The following is a 22,373-nucleotide window of genomic DNA, read 5'->3' as shown; positions in this document are numbered from 1 at the left end:
GTTGTGCGAAAAATAAATTTGTTTTGTTCAGATCGCATTTCAATCATTTTGAAGAAAAAAATCGCTCTTAGCTGTCTGTGAGTCGTTGTATAGTAAATTAATTAATGTCCCGAACACTTTGTGAAATTGGGTTTCTAACGGGTATAGAATGTATCAGTGACATTTTTCCGTTTCGAAATGATGGAATTCCATGTACAAATGTAAGATCGGTTGATTTTTGTTATTGCGCCCCTTTTCTTTGATTTCAAAAGGCAATAGACACATTGTCCATTTTACCAGTGATATGACTATATTATATGCACCACAACCTGGATCGTTTCATTTCATTCAAATGCCACCTAATGTTCAAGATTCATGGCAAATTTCAACATCAGGTTGTTGTATCCTCTTTGATTCTCAGAATCTCATGATTGTTCTTCAGTAACGACAAAGAAAGGGGAACGTATCTGTCCAGCGGAACCAATCGCAATGTTCTTTATAACTCTGTTGTGATGCGCTAGTTCTGTTTTTCAGCCGTCCCTGAAATCTGTATTTTATCAACAAGCCGTCAACATCCTTGCGTTAGAAATAAGCCTTGTGTTGGAGATAGGAAACGGCTTCTCTGTCATTATAAAATCTTATCTGCTGTTCTGTAAATATTTTGTCAAAGCGTCGGAGTCAACTAGGCGGTACGAGTCGGAACAATCGGGTCTAAACACAACAGATTCACTGAAATATGAAAAGGTCTGCGGATAACATTCCAAATGTATTGGCGTAATGAGCACTGTGCAGAGCCACATGTACGTGTGGACAAGTTGATGGGGGTAACCTCTCACACTTTCACTGATTTACCAGGTCTCGTGTTTGTCTCCCTTTGGTACTGTAAAATGTTTGCCTCCAATTAATAATACCCCCTTTGCGAACGTTATTTTTTCACTGTGTAAAATGCTTGAATCTTTGAATTCTCCATTTGCTTAGCTTCATTGAGTACTGTAGAATATTGATTAAGATGACTCTCTTTGCGAACCTTCATCGAGTATTGTTATATACTGAGTCTGCCATCTCCCCCCGCAAATCTTTGTCTAATAAATATCTTACATGTTGTCTCCCTTTGCAAACCTTCGTCCTGTATTACAAAATGTATTCTGTAAATGTTTGTTTTTGTTTTTGTGAACTATTTTTGATGACAAAAAATAGTTGTATTGTATGGTGTCCCTGTACCAATTTGTGCAAAGGAGACAGAGTAACTCAGTAAAAGCGAATGAAAGGGTTTTCGTTATGAAACACGTAGTAAAATAGTGCTCAATTTATACATACACGTAGTTATGCTATTATTAGGCCAAATTACGGAACTATGATAGACGGAATAAACAAGCGGAACGCTCTGATGTTTACCAGTTTGCACTCTGTCTAAGGTTTGTGTGGGGTCGACTTGTTAATGATGATTTAATAACGTGGAAAGGCAAGAAAAATACGTCATATTAATACTCTCTGGCACTTCCACTGTATCTCACTAAAACAGACATGTAATTTGGAGAACATCGGCTCCATCTCTCCAAGTTTGGTTCCTTTAAGACTAGCAAATGGTCTTGCGCAATTTCGGTTGATTGATTCCGGCAAAAATTATTCCAAAGACACTAGCAATTTAAAAAATTCTAATTATGTTTATACAAAATGCAAGCATCGTGCTTGCTTGTTTTAATGTCGAGGTCAAACCAGTCCACAATGTGATCCCTAACGCTATCTTAATTCAACTGACCCTTACTCCGAGGAACAACACGTGTAATTAGCCATGGAAGCCGAGTATCGGTATCGGTCTGACACTCACCACAGTGGGGACCAGGCAGACCTGGCACTCTGAGAGGGGGTCAAGGGGGAGGGGATTGATGGGTACATCTGATGGGAAAGTTTACACAATCATCCGTGTTGTGTTTTAGGGCCCCACTGACATTTACGATGTGTTAGGAGTACATAACATGTACAGTGTTATCGTGCCAGAGTGCGGACATATACCCCCTACATAGTATAGGGAGGGGGCGGAGGGGGAGGGGGAGGATTAACACTAATAGTCCTGTGAAAAATGAGGTCCCGACACAATAAAACGTGAAATCAGGAGGGCCTGTTTACAACAATGGTGATAGGAAGGGGTTAAGATAAACACCCGTCCATCTCCGAGATAGGGCAGCCTCGCTCACGTGTGGGGCACGTCACCCACAGCCCCGCCCTTGCTCTGAGTCACGGGCATGTGTCACATACCCCAGCATAGGTCGTGCATCCTGAAGAACATTAAAACATATGTTTGTGGTCGATGCACTGAATTCCGCAATGTGTTCCGTCACCACATATGTGTTCATCGTCATAGATTTATATAGTAAACGTATTTTGTTTCTTTTTTCCCCACAACAGGTTTTCTTTCCAGATTGTTGATATTTAAAAAGAAAAAAACATGAAAGATTTTCGATGTTCTATCTTTATTCATGTAGTTTTAACATGCCACTGATTTGGGATATTCTGAAATATCATGAAAATTCTATATCATACCAAATGAACAAGAAATGTACATATTTCTAATAAAGTAGCATATTCGCATACTCTTTACGCATACAAAGTGAAGAGAAAATCGTCGTGTTCCTTAAACAATTTGTCTTAACTATAGTTTATGTGGGCGTGAGTCTACATTAATGTTTATACTGTTTATAAGCAATGTACAAAGATAAATTATAAAAAATACAATAAGATATAAATGAATCAATATAATAATAAATAAATAATCAATTAATCAATTAATCGACCAATGAAACATTACCGTTTTATTTCCCTTTGCGCCTTTCAGTAACACCTCATGAATTTGCGATAATACGCGTCAGAGTGAAATTTAACAATACGTCATATTGCTAGATAATGCCCATCATATTATTATTTTTCTCTGTGTGAAAACTGAACTGAAGCTGTATAGCCAAAAGTGATAAAAATAACAACTATAAATGGGACGAAAAACATTACAAAAACAATCTAGATTCTAAAGAATCAGCATCATTTCTGGTCTACTTCCGGTCTCACACACGTTGAAATGACTGTTTTACATACACATTATAAACGTTAGATACAGCTTCCCTGAAAAATAATTTACAAGGAATAGCAACTGAGCTATTGTGAATAAACTGTGAAATGTTTACTAAACAAATGAATTCTTCCACATGGACTGTATTGATACATGTTCTTTCGGTTGGTGTCAACGAAATTTGGAATCTACGTAACAATATGGACGAGACCTTCCGCAAACCGGACAAGTCAAAATGATTTTCTTAAATGATTTGGAGCACACAAGCATGCACATTTGATAACAATTGAAAAGAGAGGGGAATTACTTCAAATAAATAATTCTTATCAAAACATAAAAATCACAAGTAAAGTATGCCAATAAAAATATATTAGAGATCAATTTTATAGTGCATGACGTTTAACTAATATTGTAGTATAATTGGACATCAATGGCTAATTGTGCAGTTTCGTACTCTTACGAGATTTCTGGGAGGAATGAGGATGGAGGGGGTGAAGTGTCTGAAGTTAAAAAAATGATTTTTTTAAAGTCCGTGCATAAAAGCCAATCCGAGGATGTACAGTAAATATTTTTTGATAAGTCCGAATTTGTTCGTCCTTTATTCCCACCCCGAGTCATCGTCCAGATATCAGACCCAGATCCAATCGAATTTACATTCTCAGACAGTGAGTTTTCAGGAAGGGAGGACGTCTTCAATGTCCGCATTCTAGGAGGTGTCATAACGAAACGTAACAAATATGGACCTTAAGGTCGAGTCTCATAGCGATTAAACTTACAGGTCAAACATCTCAATCTGTGACAGAAGTAGAATCCGGTAAAAGGTATGCTGTATGTAAATACGGTAATAAACGGGTTGGTGGTGGTCTGTTCTGTGTCTCGGTGATGTCACTAAATGTGTGACATTATGTTACAGTCACAAACACCAGCATTTTGGACACGCCTTTCCGTACCCCCCGTATCCTCACGTGGTTCCCACGGCACCACGTCTAGATATTAACTTATCAATTGGTGAAAGGGAGCATTTCGTTGCCCGTGAACCCCTCGCCCTCTACGTCATAAATATATGAGCACATTAGCGCCACGGGACCATTATCGATGTGAGAACGGCGCGAGACTTGGGTCTCATACTGCATTGTCTCCCCTTCCCAGTCAGGTCTTAGTCGGTCTAGCACTGTCAGCTTACAGTTGGCATACTCGTCCGTGCTAAAAGGTATTTAAAGCTAGTCAACTTATCCTATGCGACGGGAGGGACCACGCTTCACTGAGGGTCTGACACACAACGTATGGGGGTAGCGGCCACGAGGAGGGGGTCAGGTTCTACCACCATGCTCAGTTCTTAAACGGTTCAATTAATCGCATCATGCTACTCTGTTGTCACGGACCATGCAGTCAACATGTACATACTAAACATCAGATAATCTCTTCAGCCACAAAAGAATTGTATTTATTTTACATTTCATTGTATGTACATATACAAAATACTGTATTTCTTATTCATTCACGTTATGTAGTTGCTAGCCAAACGCAATCGTTATCATTTCTGTTGCGGCAACAAATTTGACAAACACAAAGGAAACAAAATGAGGGAACATTTTACCTTCTTTTGCTCGTTAATAAAAAAAGTGATGCGATGGCCGTAATGTTTACCAGTACTGCAGCTTCTCGAACTCTGTCTGAAAGCATTTCGTGTTTATTTGACGGAATGTTTTTCTGTTTTTTTGTTTGTTTTTTTGCAATTGGCGTGGTAGTAATAAGACACATCAACAACAATAGAACCAGAAGATTGTTTTTTACTTCCGGTGCCTTATTTTGCTTTAGGCGAAACAAACCGTTTTCATGTCGAATGTTCCAAATGATGAGGAAATGTGTAATGCGAAAGTGGTTTATTTTTCACACTAAAAAAAAATGCTGCAATAAAGTTTAGCGGGTTTTTTAAGGTTAAACATCAAGCATTGTCATAATATTACCAACCTATTGTCATGTCATTAACTAGTTTGACGAAACTGTCATAAAGCTTGTATGTAGAGACGGAATTTACGATTAATTTCTGTTCGTAACTTATTGCAAAAAAAACAGAAGATTAAACGAAAAAGTGTATGGGCAAAGCTTATAACAAAGACTCTCTCTGATAGGATTTTAGGACAAAAGATGCTTTGTCTGATTCTCAGTGAACCTGTTGCCCTGCAACCTCAACAAGCGTATATACTAATAGATGTCCGACAGTTAGGAAATTTGAAACTAAGCAGTTGTTAACTGCTGTCTTCGGGTCACGTATGTTTAGCTTGATCCTCAAATTAGTCCTCCCTCTCACCACTAACCAACAAATATAAAGTAGCCCGAATGTCGACATAAGCCAGTCAATACATCACAATGTGTTTTACAGGATATATTTGAGTGTTACTATTTGTTCGAGACTTTATTTATTGATTAAAAAACATATTTAAACATTTATTTATAATGTTAGAAAGCTAGTTATGAACATTTTCCATGTTTCGCGGTAGCGAATCTTTGAGAATATGATTGTCAGCTATTGATCACGTACGTGTCATTGAAGTAAGTGCAACAGGTTTGACTGAATGTGATCATCTTTCTCTCTCTATCACTCTTTTTTTTCTCCGACTCTACCTGTATTACTATCATTTACTTAATTACTCTATCCATCTTTTCTTCCACTCTATTTTTCATCTACTCTATCTGTGTTACTATCCTTTACTTCGTTTCGCTCTCCTTCTTTTCTTCGTCTCTATTTTCCATTTCCATATAAAAACATAATTAATGTATATTGCGTAAATTACCTTATCAAGTTATTGTTTATATTCATATATTTGAAGAAAAGGACTTTGATAGGTTGGTAAAACTTGTGTCCAATTCTTTTGTAAATATTTATTTGCAATAAAATATGTTTAAATCTAAATCAAGTAAGTGCATTGCGATCCCTACAATTTCGTTTGAAACAACAAAGAACATACTATTTTGTCTCTTTGTGTGTGATATGTATCGGTTAATTATAAATTTTAAACTAATTCTCTAAACCAATCATGGAACTTCAAATTTTGCGGGAACAATAGTGCGTGTTTCTATGGTTACTATTCTGTCTTGCGACGATCCAGGAAACCTTCCGTGAATTTCCCCCGAAGTTTGATATGACGTCATGTCATGATTTTTCTCCGAAAACTCTAACAGTTTAGTTTAAGCTTGGTTGTGTAGGGTTTAACGTCCTATCAATAGCGATGGTCATTTAATGGCGTGCCTCCATGTGTGCTGAGTATGACGGAAGGATCCGAACAGTTTCCAATCGTACAAAATTATTTGTGTTTTGAGAACAATGCCGTTTTTCCATGGTTGCAATTTCCGCTATGCGACAAAAACCGGTCAATCAAAGAAATCATTCAGGACTTTTCGCCAAAGTTTGAATTTGTTGTCAAGACATGATTCGTCTTCGAATATTCTGACAGAATGACGCAAAGACCCGAACAGTTTCTGATTAATAATAGTTGATGTTCTTGTTCTGCTTTAGAATATTTCGAGTCGTTGAGTTTATTCAGAAATTGTAAAGCTGGAATGCAGAAACAGAAATTACAATAAAAATATTCTGTGTAAATGATAATGCTTTCATAACTTTTGTCAAGTTTTCTCCGTTTGATAAGTGATGTGACATCGTACAAACATGTCGATGACTAAGTCAAGAGGCAGGGTCGGCAACAGTTGTGGCGCCCCCTATAGTCACTACTGATGGAGTGGGGAGAGATCATCGACTTGATATCAATAATGCTATAGCTTTATTGATCCATTTTCAACAGGTGTCAGTGATGTAATCTGTTTGTAATCTACTCAACGTGTTGAGGAACAATGGTGACTGTTCGTTTGAACGTAACGTTGTTCTTGTCGGTAATGACTAGTATTTCACCACATGCATTCTAGAAAACTGGAGAGAAAAAAAGCGTTGTACATCATTTGCTCATGATCTTCCATAAATATGTAAAAATTTAAGTCAAAGTTCAAACCAAAGCTACAGGGATATCATCTACTTAAAACGCCAATAACGCCGGCGATGTTACAATACGGTATCATGTACAGCAATGTGCCACACGCACGTTACACGTTGGTGATACAGACTTTAAAATTCAACTATTGGACTTGTCAAATGACATGTAATACTGTCACAAGTATATATATATATCTATATATCTAAAACACGGCCCCAGACTGGGAGCTGGGGAGATGCATAGGTGTCCCGAGCTCCGTCGTTGTAATGTCAGGCATGGAGACGGTCGTCCAGAACGTCGGCTCCTGTGTCGGAAATACCATCAATATTGCTGAAACCTACCAATCAAAAACACATTAAATTTTGTAACTATTCTGTTTCGTTGGCAAATAATTAAAAACGAATTTGTTTATGTGATAAGATTCTGCCAGAACGAGAATTACTGAAAAATGGGAAAATATGATAGTTTGTGTGTCAACCACGTCGCAACGGCACTGCTCCTGGTAAAGTATGATAGTTTGTGTGTCAACCACGTCGCAACGGCACTGCTCCTGGTAATACATTGGTGGGAAAGTATGATAGTGTGTGTGTCAACCACGTCGCAACGGCACTGCTCCTGGTAATACATTGGTTTTGGCAAATGTCCTAATTTCCCCTTATTGGTGCTGGATCAGTGATAGAAAAATGATAACAAAAAATACGATTCTGTTTGGAAAAAATATTTATATCGTTCTTTCTCTCGTCGCTTTTTATAACCTTTTATCGATATTTCAGGGAGACGAAATGACACAAGGAAAAGACGAAACAATATAACGATATTTAATCCCATTGGCGTTAAATTATTTTCATTGTCTCGCCGCGAATAACGATAGGATGAAATTACGATAGGATAAATTAAAATAAGTCGAAATAACGATAGGCGAAATAACGATAGGATAAAAGAAAATAAGTCGAAATAAGAATAGAGATTTATACCCGGCGTGTTACCAAAGTTCTGATAATAATATTACGAGAAATTATAAACATTGAAACATTGTGCAGATGCTAAGTCATATGATATAACAATACACCTGTTCAATTTTCTTTTATAATCATTTGCGTCTCTGACCAATACATCTCTTCGCGCAGTGATTCCTATCCTTGACAGTATCTAAGTCAATGGATATTGTTGTGATTCGATAATCAATGAAAGATTTTATCTAAACATCATTGCCCATTTTCACGGAAATTAAAGACGCCTGTCTCAACTTCGCCGATGTTATAGTTTCAACCATCGATGCCATACATGTGCATATTTGCGTCAGGTCTTTTCACGTGACTATTTTTTCTGACGTCAGTGGCATCGATCAGCGTCAGGTCTGTGTTTACGTCTCTCCTGATTTATGTGACGTGACATCGATTAGGAATTGACTAAAAACCCTATTTCACCTTAGAGATGAGTCTTGCAGTAAAAAGCTTGAATTAGAATAGGAATTTATATCCTCAGCAAAGTTTGCGGACGGTTGATGGTTGTCACAAATACGGGTTCCGCTCCTTGTCGCCAGTAAAATGTAATTTTGCGAGAGGGCTTATTAACATCTAACGTATAGGTCTATAACATAACATAACACAAAATCCGATAATCAAAATGTTATTCCCGCATTATAATGTTATTCTGGGGTAAAAATAATGAGGAAACAACGAAGTGATAGCAATCAATCTCCATCTATATCTCTGCTGACAAAAAATGTCTACGCTATCTGAATTTCTGAGATATTTATGATTGATTTTAGTTCACATTGATGCCTAGTGTCTAACTTGGGTGAATACGTCATGTTCTACATGTAAAATAATTCCTTTCAAACGGCAAAGTAATACTTTTGCTTGCTGTACTTGTTATAACTTTGGACAATATGTACATAGGAAGGGAGACAACCTTCAACAGCTTGAACGGTAGTATTCATCTTGAAAGTCGAAATAATACGGTTATCAAATAGGATATTTATTTTAATGATACACAGCAGTAGTAGGAGTAATACTAAAGCCATTTTTCAAAATTCAAGTCATTGTTATAGGTTGTATAGTCGACATGTGAGAAATTTTCTAAAGTTGTCCTTTATCAATTTCTTGATCGTGTGACCAAAATGATCGTTAATTAATTTGTCTCTATCTGCACTTAGATTTATGAACACGTCACGATTTTAAAACATTTAGCTTGCCAGCTGAGAAACTTGCTAGAATGAAAAATTGGCAAACTTTGTTTTTGAATCTTATATGAAACGGGAAACTGTGTAAGACACCATGTGTATTTCCATTTTTACTAAAATTGAACTCTGATGTTAATTCCGTTACCAATAAATGTTAGTATTATATCATTGCCAACAGATACCACAACTTTGACATTCCATACAACTACTCGGTACCAGGTCAATAATTGGCTCGTAAACAGACAAATACTTGTACTTGGATCCTGAAATAATGAAAATAAAATGTATATCATCATTTCTAAACCTGAAACACCAGCGTATGGAACTGCATGTGCTGATACTGAATATCCGTTAAGGTAATGTGCCGGTAGGTCTTGTCCTTAAAACAATAGACGTTTTGTTATTATTCCTGACAATACCTTCATGGTAACCTGAGCGGAAAATGCACGGCCATACCAGGGTTCGAACTCGGGACCCTCTGAACTGTAGACGGATGCTTACCAGTTGTCCTACCTGGTCGCCGGCGATCGACCCGGTCTAGTTCTGCTGCATTCCTCCCACCTTTAACAAAGTCTTCGACCACGGAGACACACGAGACTGTATACCACCTACCTTTGGGTATATTTCGTTGGGGCCAATTGTAACAGGAGCGGGAAAATGCACGGCCCGACTGGGGTTCGAAACAGGAACCCTCCTAACTCTAGACGGACGCTTTACCAATTGAGCTACCTGGTTGCCGACGATCGACCCAGTCAAGTTCCGCTACATATAGAACACAGAAATCTAGCTTGTGTTACATTGTATCAGAGAATCGACTAAGTATGTACTGAAAAGCGACTTAAGGTAAATGGTACCATTTATGATCGCGAGGAAGAGTTCCTGCTTCAGACCTGATTATATTTAACGTAAAACAGCATCAAATAATTTTGTTTGCTTAGAGTTATTGTCCTTGCAATTGGCAAAGTATTGATATTTCATTTTGATGTTGAGCATTAACCGTTCTTGGATAGTACGTGTATGGTCGGGAGGAGACAAGTTCCGAGTTTGACCTGTGCACTTTTCTATTTTTTCTTTTATTAATATTATTTCTTTCATTTTGTTTCCAAATACATGTACAATTTTGAATAGCTGCAAAAGTGTATTGTGCATATGGAATATGTTTGTAGACGTTGACTTTAATATGTATTTTGTAATAATGCTAACGGTATAATGACATGTTTTTATTTTGTGGTTCTCATTCTAGCATATAGTTTTGTGAACTTATGTAAAGGCTATATTTTATATATATAAATAAATATTATTTTATGTGATCAGATTAGACTGAGAGAGGGGAATTGAAAGGAAGTGTTAGACTGAGTGAGAGAGGACAAGAAGAGAGATGAGGGTGATGTTGTGTGGGTTTTTTCTTTTTTTTTTTATCTTTTTTTTTTTTTTATCTTTTGAACATATCTTATTCCACCGATAAAACAAATGGACAAGTTATTACATCATTACAACGACCCTATCCAGAGGACATTTACATAACTTAAGGATAGCATAATACTGATCACAATTAAAACCCTTTTACATAGCCTAATAACAAAAGTTACATGTAATATCAGAGACATTGAAAAGTGGTAGCGCTTAGTTGGGACGGGTATAGGGGATGGAGTAATTCTCGTCAGACGGGCCTCCGCATTGTTATCGGGGGTCGAGGTTCCTTATCTCACCTCGTCACAAGACTGTGGTTTTTATATAATGCAATGTTGTCATATTCGACCGCAAAGTGTAATTAAATCCATATATGACGGTGGGGGATCTGGTCAGATCTGTGACGGGCTGACAAAGAACCGATTAGCCCTATCAGGGATTCCTGATACTGAAAAACATGTCGGCTCATTGCTCAGTTTGGAACATCCTAATTAAATTCTAAAACCGCAGAACCAATAATGTTATTAAACAGTTTTGCTAATTTATGTAAATAATCTTCATCATAATATCATAACCGTTTTTCTGTGGGTTCCAAACAAAGACCCGATCAATCAGACCCGTTTGATATCTTGTAATAAAAACATAGAACACAGCAAGTGTAGCTTTAATACCGTTTTTCTACGTAATGTGATTGTAACGCCAATTCTGTGGTGAACGCCCATCTGTCCGCAAAAAATTGGTCCACTTAATTCGTTGTTATTGATACACGGACTAGGTTGTCACGTGATGCTGTCCCAATTACCAGGCGGCCTTAATTGAGTCAGGTTATCATTTTCTTAGCGGTAATCATCCAGCTTTGTAAAGCTATACGTAAGAGTGTAAATGTCGTTTGTAATGTAACAGCTATTTTGACAGATATCATCTGTATCTGTCCGGCTATTCTTGTCCGGGGAACATTGGCTCCTTTATCACTGGATTCTTTAGAATGTTCTTTTCTTTCAAAATGTGTAAAACTAATAAGAGCTGGAAGGATAAAGGAGTTTGGAATTACTGAAAAAAAACTTGCCTTGTTGATATATACTTCGCTATATCATGCGCATTATACATGTAGGTTCAGTATCGTACAGTCATGGGGAAATTTCTTGCCTGTCAGCCTGTGAACCATAAACTTCGAAATAGCTTGTTCCATCATCACAAACATAAAACATTCACGTTTTGATCGTATTATGATTGCAATGTGTCCTCCGTCTCCGGTGTATTTTCCGTTTTTCGTATCGACCCGGATTACCAATAATCTCGCAAGAAAACTTTATTTGTTTTTGAAAAAGACGTTAAAAATGTTGTCATAACTTGTCCCAAATCATATTGCTGTAATTTGTAGAAATGAAAAAGTACTTTTTCCCCCACAAAATGTAAACAGTGAATTACCAATCGACGATAAAACATCACAAGTAATTTTGTTTGGTGGGCCCAAGGCATCGGGCGCTATATTCAAATGCTTAAACTATATATTTATGGGAAACAAAAGAAGAAATAAAGGTTTGAGATGTATAAGGAAATTTCAATTAAAAGTTACCACTTTCAGGGATAATAATTTTCATTGTTTACTTTTTGGCGACCTACCAGACAAAATGGAAGTTTTCGGTCTGCAAATAGTCTAGAAACTAACATGGTTTATCCGTTGTATCATTTTATAATTAAAACAATAATATAGAAAGAATTTGTCCTAATACATATCCTTGAAAAATTTCTCCATTTCTTAACATACCTATTTTAAATAATACGTGTAACCGACTGATACGATTGGTTGAACAACATTGAGAAATATATATCATACATGTAACAGGAAAGGGCCAGACCGGGACTCGAACCCGGGAACTCAAGACAGGACGCTTGCCAACTGAGCTACCTGGTCGCCCATGCTCGATCCCGTTTGTATTTACACTTTGGTTCAGTTTCGTGTATTTTGTCCTTATTTCGTTAGTGTCTTCGTCTATTGTCACACAGATGTAGCTGTCTATAGTCACACAGATGTAGCTGTCTATGGTCACACAGATGTAGCTGTCTATGGTCACAAAGATGTAGCTGTCTATGGTCACACAGATGTAGTTGTCTATGTGACCATTAGACAGCTACATCTGTGTGACCATAGACAGGTACATGTGTGTGACCATAGACAGCTACATCTGTGTGACAAAAGACAGCTACATCTGTGTGAACATAGACAACTACATCTGTGTGGCCATAGACAGCTACATCTGTGTGACCATGGACAGCTGCATTTGTGTGAACATAGACAGCTACATCTGTGTGACCACAGACAGCTACATCTGTGTGACAATAGACAGCTACATCTTTGTGACCATAGACAGCTACATCTGGGTGACCATAGACAGCTACATCTGTGTAACCATAGACAGCTACATTTGTGTGAACATAGCCAGCTACATCTGTGTGACCATAGACAGCTACATATTTGTGACCATAGACAGCTCCATCTGTGTGACCATAGACAGCTACATCTGTTTGACCATAGACAGCTACATCTTTGTGACCATAGACAGCTCCATCTGTGTGACAATAGACAGCTACATCTGTGTGACCATAGACTGCTACATCTTTGTGACCATAGACAGCTACATCTGTGTGACCAGAGACAGCTACATCTGTGTGACCATAGACAGCTCCATCTGTGTGACCATAGACAGCTACATCTGTTTGACCATAGACAGCTACATCTTTGTGACCATAGACAGCTCCATCTGTGTGACCATAGACAGCTACATCTGTGTAACAATAGACAGCTACATCTGTGTGACCATAGACTGCTACATCTTTGTGACCATAGACAGCTACATCTGTATGACCATAGACAGCTACATCTGTGTGACCATCGACAGCTACATTTGTGTGACAATAAATTATTAAACAAGATTTTAACCCATTTACGTGTTGACAACTACCATTGTTTAAAAACAAGTAACCTAATGTTGTAATACGCACGTATGTCGTGTGACAGTTACATATGTGTGACCATAGACAGCTACATCTGCGTGACCATAGACAGCTACATCTGTGTGACCAAAGACAGCTACATCTGTGTGACCATAGACAGCTCCATCTGTGTGACCATAGACAGCTACATCTGTGTGACTATTGTCACACAGATGTAGCTGTCTATAGTCACACAGATGTAGCTGTCTATGGTCACTCAGATGTAGCTGTCTATGTTCACACAAATGTAGCTGTCCATGGTCACACAGATGTAGCTGTCTATGGCCACACAGATGTAGTTGTCTATGTTCACACAGATGAAGCTGTCTTTTGTCACACAGATGTAGCTGTCTATGGTCACCCAGATGTAGCTGTCTATGGTCACACAGATGTAGTTGTCTATTGTCACACAGATGTAGCTGTCTATGTTCACACAAATGCAGCTGTCCATGGTCACACAGATGTAGCTGTCTATGGCCACACAGATGTAGTTGTCTATGTTCACACAGATGTAGCTGTGTGACCATAGACAGCTACATCTGTGTGACCTTGGACAGCTACATTTGTGTGAACATAGACAGCTACATCTGAGTGACCATAGACAGCTACATCTGTGTGACTATTGTCACACAGATGTAGCTGTCTATAGTCACACAGATGTAGCTGTCTATGGTCACACATATGTAGATGTCTATGGTCACACAGATGTAGCTGTCTATGGTCACACAGATGTAGTTGTCTATGTTCACACAGATGTAGCTGTCTTTTGTCACACAGATGTAGCTGTCTATGGTCACACATATGTAGCTGTCACACGACATACGTGCGTATTACAACATTAGGTTACTTGTTTTTAAACAATGGTAGTTGTCAACACGTAAATGGGTTAAAATCTTGTTTAATAATTTATTGTCAATTTTCTGTAATGTACTTGCGGTTTAACACTTGAATTCATAATGCCATAAATTAACACTTCTAGTTACATAATCATGAAAACTGCAGAATTATACTACACAGAAATTACTAACACATGTGATGAGGCATACACAAATGTTTGAAGTTCAAAATTCCGTGTGGCCGGGAAAATAATGCTCCACTGTGCGTGTTTCAAATGAGTTCCTGCGGGAAGGGCGTAAGAATTGTACCTGCTGCCCCCAGTGTATGATCGTAAGAGGCGACTAAATTTGGGATCTTATCTTTTCTCTTCTTTCTAAACAACTTTCTTCTTCCTCTTGTCTCCCCTGACCATGCCTCACTTTTGGCCTTAGTTGAGCGTTCGCCCCTGCGAGGAAGGCTTTGGGTTCTATCCCCTGCCCGAGACATACCAGAGTCTGTAAAAATGGCAGTTTCTACTCCTGCTTAACGCTCAGCAATTTAGGAGTATGACGACTGGCTCGCCCGTTGTCAGTATAATGTGACTGGGTGGGGTGTCCTGCTGGGTATCTTCGGCAGTATGTTTCAGTGGGGTATCACTATAAAGTCAGCATCAGCTCCGCGCTATCACATGGAGACAAACACGAACAGATCGCAGCCACAGGGACCTGAGAATTTGTTACAGCAAAATTTGGACCTAAACTAAGATGTTAAGAGTAATTTTGCATGTTTTAGGGGTTTAGATTGACTTTCGGTAAACATGACACCCCCAATGATATATATGAAAGAAGTTTTGGTTGATACATTTACTTCCCTGTTATTTCATGAAATACCAAATTAAAGATCTGTATTGAACGGCAATGTCCGGGTGATGTGTGGTTGCATGCTGTAAAACTTCCGCTAATGCAGTGAACCTTCCTACGCAGCTAATTCCGGAACTGTTTTAGTTCAGCCATGTATCCCCTAAATATGAACATATACAGTAAAAGGGTCACTCAGATTAAAGTGTTCCATCCTTCAAAGCTAAGCTAACCGCGTTTCCCAAAATGACATATTCTCCGAATTCCTTATCCTCATGAAATCCTCATTGAAAATAGAAAAAAAATAGCAAAACGTCAACAATGTTAGGTCAATGAAAATATAAATATCCTTGTAGTATTGTTTGTATTAGCCGAACAACTTTCATCTTTCACGATATTTTACCTTAGTAGGCTTTGCCAAAATCACCGCCCAGTCGACTTCTTCATCTGATAACCTTCCTCCGTTAATATTGACGTTTCCCACAGAAATAACCTGTGGTAAGTTCAATAATACTTTTTTTCTATATATTATCACGGACTTATAAACATCTAATCTAATTTGTTATTATTTTTATGTCCTGAGTATATTATTATTATCATTATAATGTCTTCAATGCTTACACTAGATGTCTTCTTTTGTCTATCTCATTAGGTCAAAGGTATCTGCCTCAAAAAAACGGAGGCGATAGGCCTAGTTATAGGCTATTGATTTTCTGCATTCACTTTGAAATTCCCGCCATTTGTAAAAATCACGTGATGATCATGTGACCTATCTGAAGTGTAGAACATACTTGAATCAATATGGCGGACCCCGTGTGGTTACCTTCAGCATAGGACAAATGTGGTTAGAAATCTATGGAAGTATTGACTTGAATAATGTTTTACTGAATCTCCAAGTTATTATGAGCGAATTTCTCTCCCCGGTGACGTAAGCTATGGCAGTGAGGGAAGTGAAACTATGCCTGCTGGGCGTAAGCGTTTTCTTTATCTTTGTATCTTAGACTTAGAAATCATTTCCTGTTAAGCTGTTTCTTAATTAAATATGTCATCTTAATTTACATGTATTTATTCAATTGACTGTTACTTATTCATAGAGGAGAGTGTATATATCTACTCTAGTGAACTGATATATTAGTTATTTTTCTTCCTATATTCACATTTAAGTCAGGTATTCTTACATTTAAAAAAAAAATGTCATGTGATCTCTTGAGCCTGAAACCTTTGTCAGCATTTACTATGATGTCGTACTGTTACACATTCTACTCACATGAAATGTGTTGATTTTAAACTTTTTCTCACTCAAAGTGTCTTATTTTCACCTGATTTTCATAAAGAATATTCTTATCAAATACCATATTTACCATCTGTGAAATCTTAAAATATATAAGGATTACAACAGTTCAAACAATATTTTAAGTGTGGTAGGAATTAGGTAATCCTTGAAAGAATATATTCATTCACTTGAGATTAAACAGGCCACGTACCACTGCCTTTCCAGCTGGGCGATCTACTGCTGTCAGTTAAAAAGAATTCACTCGAGCTGAAACAAAGTACAGTACAGTGTAATATACTGGAATTTGAGTATCTAAGTCTGTCTGGTAATGGTAACATACAATGTAGTTATCAGCATCTGAAACCTCCAATGAGGCAGACTCCCTCATTCTACATTTCCAATGAGGGAGAAAGTGTGTGAAATGTGTTGGACTAAAAATCATTTGACCACAGAATGTAGATTTTGAGTTTGTGTGAATTTGGACTTGAATAAGGAAGTTTCAATGGAGACGGGTTCATTTTGGTAAAAGTGAGGGAGGGTTGATGCTGATTTAAATTCCCTGTAGGCGATTCTAGTAATTATATAAGTTGACTATGATGTACATGTATACAATGCATAAACTTTACATGTAAGAGTTTTAAGAGCTCAGTTTTCAAATTAAGAGTTGAACATTTACAGGAAGCTGCAGTGGGGAAATCCAGTATTGTGCAGCGGTTTGTCAAAGATCAATTCCGACCTGCTCTGGAGAGCACCATAGGGTAAGGTCTAACCACTCCTGTGTGTCACTCTATATCCATACTTTTAAAACAATTATTACTTAAATCTTGAGTGTAAGCTATTGACTCTAGCAACTAATGCGGTTGGTAAACAATAATACTCAACTGTTATTTTAACTCATTTTTTTCTGCAATATATGACCAAATTATTATAAAAAAAACAGGTTTAAATGTCATGGAAATTTGTACCAGCAATTCCTTATTATGCACCCTGGTTAAGGAGATGGGATAATAGTTATTTATAGATAAATAAATCGTGTGTAAACCAGCAGTGAATATAATTGCCAGGTTCAAAGAAAAACATTGTGTGTTAAAAAGGGTTTGAGGCAGATCTTAAACATAAATAAATATGTGTGTGTGTGTACTTGCCAAGCTATTCCAAGCTTTGATACATGCTAATATTTCTGCATCTAAAATTGCATGGTTTGTCAAGTATTTTCAATTTTTTTTTTTTTATATTATGTAGACAAAAAACTGTTTAATAAAAAGCCAAGGAGAACTATCTTAAGCATTTCCTAAAGATTCAGGTATCTGTTTTACATACTACCTTTGTTTTTTTAAGTCGTTATGAATCCACTTTATGCTTATAGTGCCTCGTTTATGACCAAGCGAGTAGAAGTGGATGGCAAACACTATGCCTTCCAAATCTGGGACACAGCTGGACAGGAAAAGGTGGGTACTTATCATTAGTGAGGGAAGGGAGGTAACCCTTATAAAAATAATACTTGATTTTGTTGTGAAATTTTTCACAAACAATGCATGAAGAATTGTAATTTCAATACCCCCAATTTTAATTAGCTTGCCTTACTAGTGTTAATGGGGAATAATGAAAACCAGAGTTTTTGAATATTGTTCCTAATATGGTTTATTTGGGAAAATTAATGGTCATTAACCATGTCACTTTTCAAGTCTGGCCTCTAATTCACTACAACATCTTTCATGTCAGCTAATTGAGTATACAATTCTATGTGTTTCAGCCCTATGGCCTCTTGTTTTCATGAAATACAATATGTACATATGTTCACGTAGCATTGTTTTTGTGTTGACAGTACAGAGCACTGGCACCAATGTATTACAGAGGATCAGCAGCAGCCATTGTGGTCTATGACATTACAAGGGAGGTAAGTGCTCCAGCATTCGATATTAAAATATTGAATTTAGGGACTAAAAGTGGAAGTTTATAGATATGGTCATGTCATACTTATTGGTTTGTTTGGTATAAAAATAAAAAATAAAATGATAAATACAATCACCTGTGGTGCTAAATTATCAGATTTACATTTTTTAAGATTTTTATCATTTTTTTTCTTATACAAAATATGAAGTTTAGAAACCATATCAGTATTTTGCCTTTCATCAGTGAGAAAATATTGACATTTTCATATATTAAAGCATAAAAGTTAATTAGGTTTTTGTCAAAGTGTACACTGGTCCTGTTCCCTTATTTCATAATGATTTTCTTATGGAGAAAATTAGTGTGGTGGAACTGGACCGGGTCCATCCTCGACAACCAGATAGCTCAATCGGTAGAGTGTCTGTTTAGAGTTCGAAGGTGAGCTTGCGAAACCTTGTTTCAAGCACTGATTGAATGCTTAGCAAGGGGATATCTGAACCTGAGTTGTAAATAGTTGTGTCTTCAGGGGCGAAGACTTAGAAAAAGGAGATAGGAATGTATAGGATCTGACTGGGACGATTACTGACAACCAGGTAGCTCAATTGGAAGAGCACTCGAAGGTCTAGAGTTTGAAGGTTCCCGGGTTTGAACCCTGGTCTGGCCATTGCATTTCTCTTTCTCCTGTTAAATTAGGAAAAGACTTAGTTTAGATGATTAATGAAACGAAAACCCTGTGTCATAGTTATTAACTACATCCAATGGATATGTCACACCAGTTATCAAATAACCATGTCATTTATATTCCGTTTTCAACCAGCAAACATTCCGAGCTGTGAAAGAGTGGGTCAGTGAATTACGGAAGAATGCGGCGCAAGACATAGTGTTAGCAATTGCTGGTAATAAGTGTGACCTTGAGGATCTTAGGGAGGTACCTTACAAAGGTATGTATTTACTCGTAGTGTCAACATGAAAGTAGATATAGAACTGTGTGAACAGTTGGAAATGACAGAATTTTTCCTAGTGCCAAAAAAGAAGGCACAAGCTTGGTCAATAATAACATGGGAGGGCATGGTGCTGACTGAGAGGGCATGGTGTTGACTGGTAGGGCATAGTGCTGACTGAGAGGGCATGGTGCTGTCGCGGAGGGCACAGTGCTGACTGGGAGGGCACAGTGCTGACTGGGAGGGCATGGTGCTGACTGGGAGGGCACAGTGCTGACTGGGAGGGCACAGTGCTGACCTGGAGGGCACAGTGCTGACTGGGAGGGCATAGTGCTGACTGGGAGGGCATGGTGCTGACTGGGAGGGCATGGTGCTGACTTGGAGGGCACAGTGCTGACTGGGAGGGCATGGTGCTGACTGGGAGGGAACAGTGCTGACTGGGAGGGAACAGTGCTGACTGGGAGGACATAATGCTGACTGGGAGGCCACAGTGCTGACTGGGAGGGCATGGTGCTGACTGGGAGGGCACAGTGCTGACTGGGAGGGCATGGTGCTGCCTGGGAGGGCATGGTGCTGACTGGGCTGGCATGGTGCTGACTGGGAGGTCATGGTGCTGACTGGGAGGGCGCAGTGCTGACTGGGAGGGCCTGGTGCTGACTGGGAGGCCCTGGTGCTGACTGGGAGGGCACAGTGCTGACTGGGAGGGCATAGTGCTGACTGGGAGGGCATGGTGCTGACTAGTCAATAGTCAGCGAGCCCAGTGTACTACTAACCAGTCAAGGGGGAAGGTTTGGTTCTGACAGATCTGAAAGACATGCATGATTTACACAGGTCAAAAAGGACAGTATTGATCACAACAATAAGTGTAACACATTGTGATATCTTGTAAACAATGAGTCAGGAATTGTTGTAGAATTGTAAATGGTTCCTGGTATTGATTTTCAGATGTTCAAGACTACGCCCAACAGAAGAATGCTATTTTTATAGAAACGAGTGCCTTGACAGCGGTAAATGTGCCAGACCTCTTCATAAAAATAGGTGAGACCTACATTTACAGTTTAAACATCAAGAGGGGTTCAATTAGCAAATAGGCAAATAGACCTAAACATAGGTAAAACCTACAGGACATTTAAATATCAAGAAAGGTTAAAGTCTTTATTAATAAAGCAAACAGGCAAGTGAGGAAAGCATTGAAACCTCTATGTACAGTCAATTTCATTTACCGAAAGGGGAATTATTGTACAATGAGATAATGTTTCCACAAATTTATCTATATTTAACTCACTAGTTTCATTGGTTAATATGTTACTGTTACTAATTGGTGTTTTGAAATTAAACGTAGAAAGGTGTTTCATTTCACACGTAATGATTGCTCTGCATACGTTTTCAGCACATCAGCTACCTCCAGAGGATATGCTGACCTCCAGAATGAATACCAGTTCTATTAAATTGAATGACACTAATCAGAAGAGGAAATGTTGTGGAGGGCCGAGCAGGAATGAGATGGGCAGTCGGTCAGGCATCCTGTGAAGTAGTGCCCCTGGACCTTGGCCATATCTCCCTATCTGTTGTCTTCCTCATCTCTAGCAACAACATTCCATACTTGTGTCAAACATTTTCTCAACCTAACCTTCTTGTATATCCCCAAACCCCTGCAAGCCCGCTTCTGGATACTTTGGACTTGTAACCAAAAGTGTTCAGCTCCCTCGCGTAACTTTTATTTCCCACATAGAGCTCCTTCTAAGCAAATAAGGTTGTAATGGATATAAAACCTACATCGAAGTCAAATACATGAACAGTGTATACTTATGTGGTCTCATGTTTTCATCATGATGTTAATTTAGGCAAGAAAAATATAATTTTGGGCCAAATTTCTGAATGTTAAGCAAATGAATGACTAATTATCAAAGCTAGGGAAATGTACATTTTTTTCTATAACTAAATAAGACAATCATCAATGATTCCTCCAATGGCAATGCTTTACCAACCAAAATTATGCCAAAATCACAGAAATAGTGAAAAATGTTGAGAAATGCACATTCAGGTAAAATAAGTTTATATTCAAATATGAGCATGTCTGAATTATATCTGAATAATTAGACAACAAAAAGCGACAGGATTGGTCTACAACAATTAGAAATATTATTATATAATTTGGACGTCCTACAAGACTTGATGTAATTGATGGGGAAATTCACTGTTTTTGCCATTATGTGTGTTATCTCCCTTGATCAATCTCGATTTAAATACTTTTTTACTTGTCAATTATATTTCAAAATGCCACAAATCTACAGTTATTATTTGAAATTAAAAATAAATCCATCTAAATGGACTCATCATTTTTTTAACAAAAATATTTGGCCATCAATACTATTCCTTACCCTTGTCAGTATTACAAAGCTGATATTTTAGACCTAGCTCCCTAGTTCTTATTACTTGGCTTATATTCTGTAAGATTATATAACTAAAAGTTATGTCCCTTTAGTAATTAACGACTGAATAACTTGGTGAGTTGAAAATTAACAGTGTTTGGCTGTAGCTTAAGTACATTGTAGAATAAAACATTTTATATTCAATTTTCATCTGATCAAATTAGTGTGATTATATAAAAAAAAAATAGCCTTCCATATTTGAAAAAATAAAATAAAAAAGGTTTTGTTTGATTAGTTGGTTAGGTTTAGTGTCATGTTAACATCTTAGGTTATTTAACTCATCCACCCCTGAAGACACATTTGAACTCTTCCAGTTCAAAGGTTTGAATAGTTCATTATGAAATTTCAGGGGTGCCTCCATTTATGAAATGTATGCATGTGTGCTTGAAGTGGTATGTTTGCGTATTTGTCTATAATCATTTTAATGCAATCAACTACTGTTTAATGACAGTATGAATAATTTATAGCCTGAAAAATATCATTTGTATTAAAACACTACATTCCTTGGAATTAAAATACCTTTGTCAGTTATAAGTCTTGGTAAAATAA

The 22,373-nt window shown here is 37.7% G+C and overlaps 2 protein-coding genes across 2 annotated transcripts; one reads left to right on the top strand and one right to left on the bottom strand.

Moving 5' to 3' along the window:
- Positions 1-13,832: 13,832 nt before the first annotated feature.
- LOC110457994 lies at positions 13,833-14,436 on the bottom strand. The gene is made up of 2 exons (XM_021509511.1): positions 14,225-14,436; positions 13,833-14,130 (listed from the first exon to the last, which is right to left on the bottom strand). The coding sequence occupies exons 1-2, from the start codon at positions 14,434-14,436 to the stop codon at positions 13,833-13,835; spliced, it is 510 nt and encodes a 169-aa protein (XP_021365186.1).
- A 1,640-nt stretch (positions 14,437-16,076) lies between these two features.
- On the top strand, positions 16,077-21,683 carry LOC110457991 (ras-related protein Rab-22A-like). The gene is made up of 7 exons (XM_021509510.1): positions 16,077-16,259; positions 17,240-17,319; positions 17,928-18,009; positions 18,387-18,458; positions 19,269-19,392; positions 20,338-20,430; positions 20,783-21,683. The coding sequence occupies exons 1-7, from the start codon at positions 16,224-16,226 to the stop codon at positions 20,920-20,922; spliced, it is 627 nt and encodes a 208-aa protein (XP_021365185.1). The 5' UTR covers positions 16,077-16,223; the 3' UTR covers positions 20,923-21,683.
- The last annotated feature ends 690 nt before the right edge of the window (positions 21,684-22,373 follow it).

The sequence above is a fragment of the Mizuhopecten yessoensis genome, unplaced genomic scaffold, assembly GCF_002113885.1.
Source record: "Mizuhopecten yessoensis strain PY_sf001 unplaced genomic scaffold, ASM211388v2 scaffold9395, whole genome shotgun sequence".
NCBI lineage: Eukaryota > Metazoa > Mollusca > Bivalvia > Pectinida > Pectinidae > Mizuhopecten > Mizuhopecten yessoensis.
This window is presented reverse-complemented; position numbering and strand designations above follow the sequence as displayed.

Bases quoted from the DNA above. Each gene is read 5' to 3' on its own strand.
- LOC110457991 (XM_021509510.1), top strand. From the start codon at position 16,224: ATGGCAGTGAGGGAAGTGAAACTATGCCTGCTGGGC. The intron at 17,320-17,927 runs GTAAGGTCTAAC...TTATGCTTATAG, and splicing joins GCTCTGGAGAGCACCATAGG to TGCCTCGTTTATGACCAAGC. The intron at 18,010-18,386 runs GTGGGTACTTAT...TTGTGTTGACAG, and splicing joins ACACAGCTGGACAGGAAAAG to TACAGAGCACTGGCACCAAT.
- LOC110457994 (XM_021509511.1), bottom strand. From the start codon at position 14,436: ATGTCGTGTGACAGCTACATATGTGTGACCATAGACAGCTACATCTGT. The intron at 14,131-14,224 runs GTAGCTGTCTAT...ATGGTCACACAG, and splicing joins GTGACAATAGTCACACAGAT to CTACATCTGTGTGAACATAG.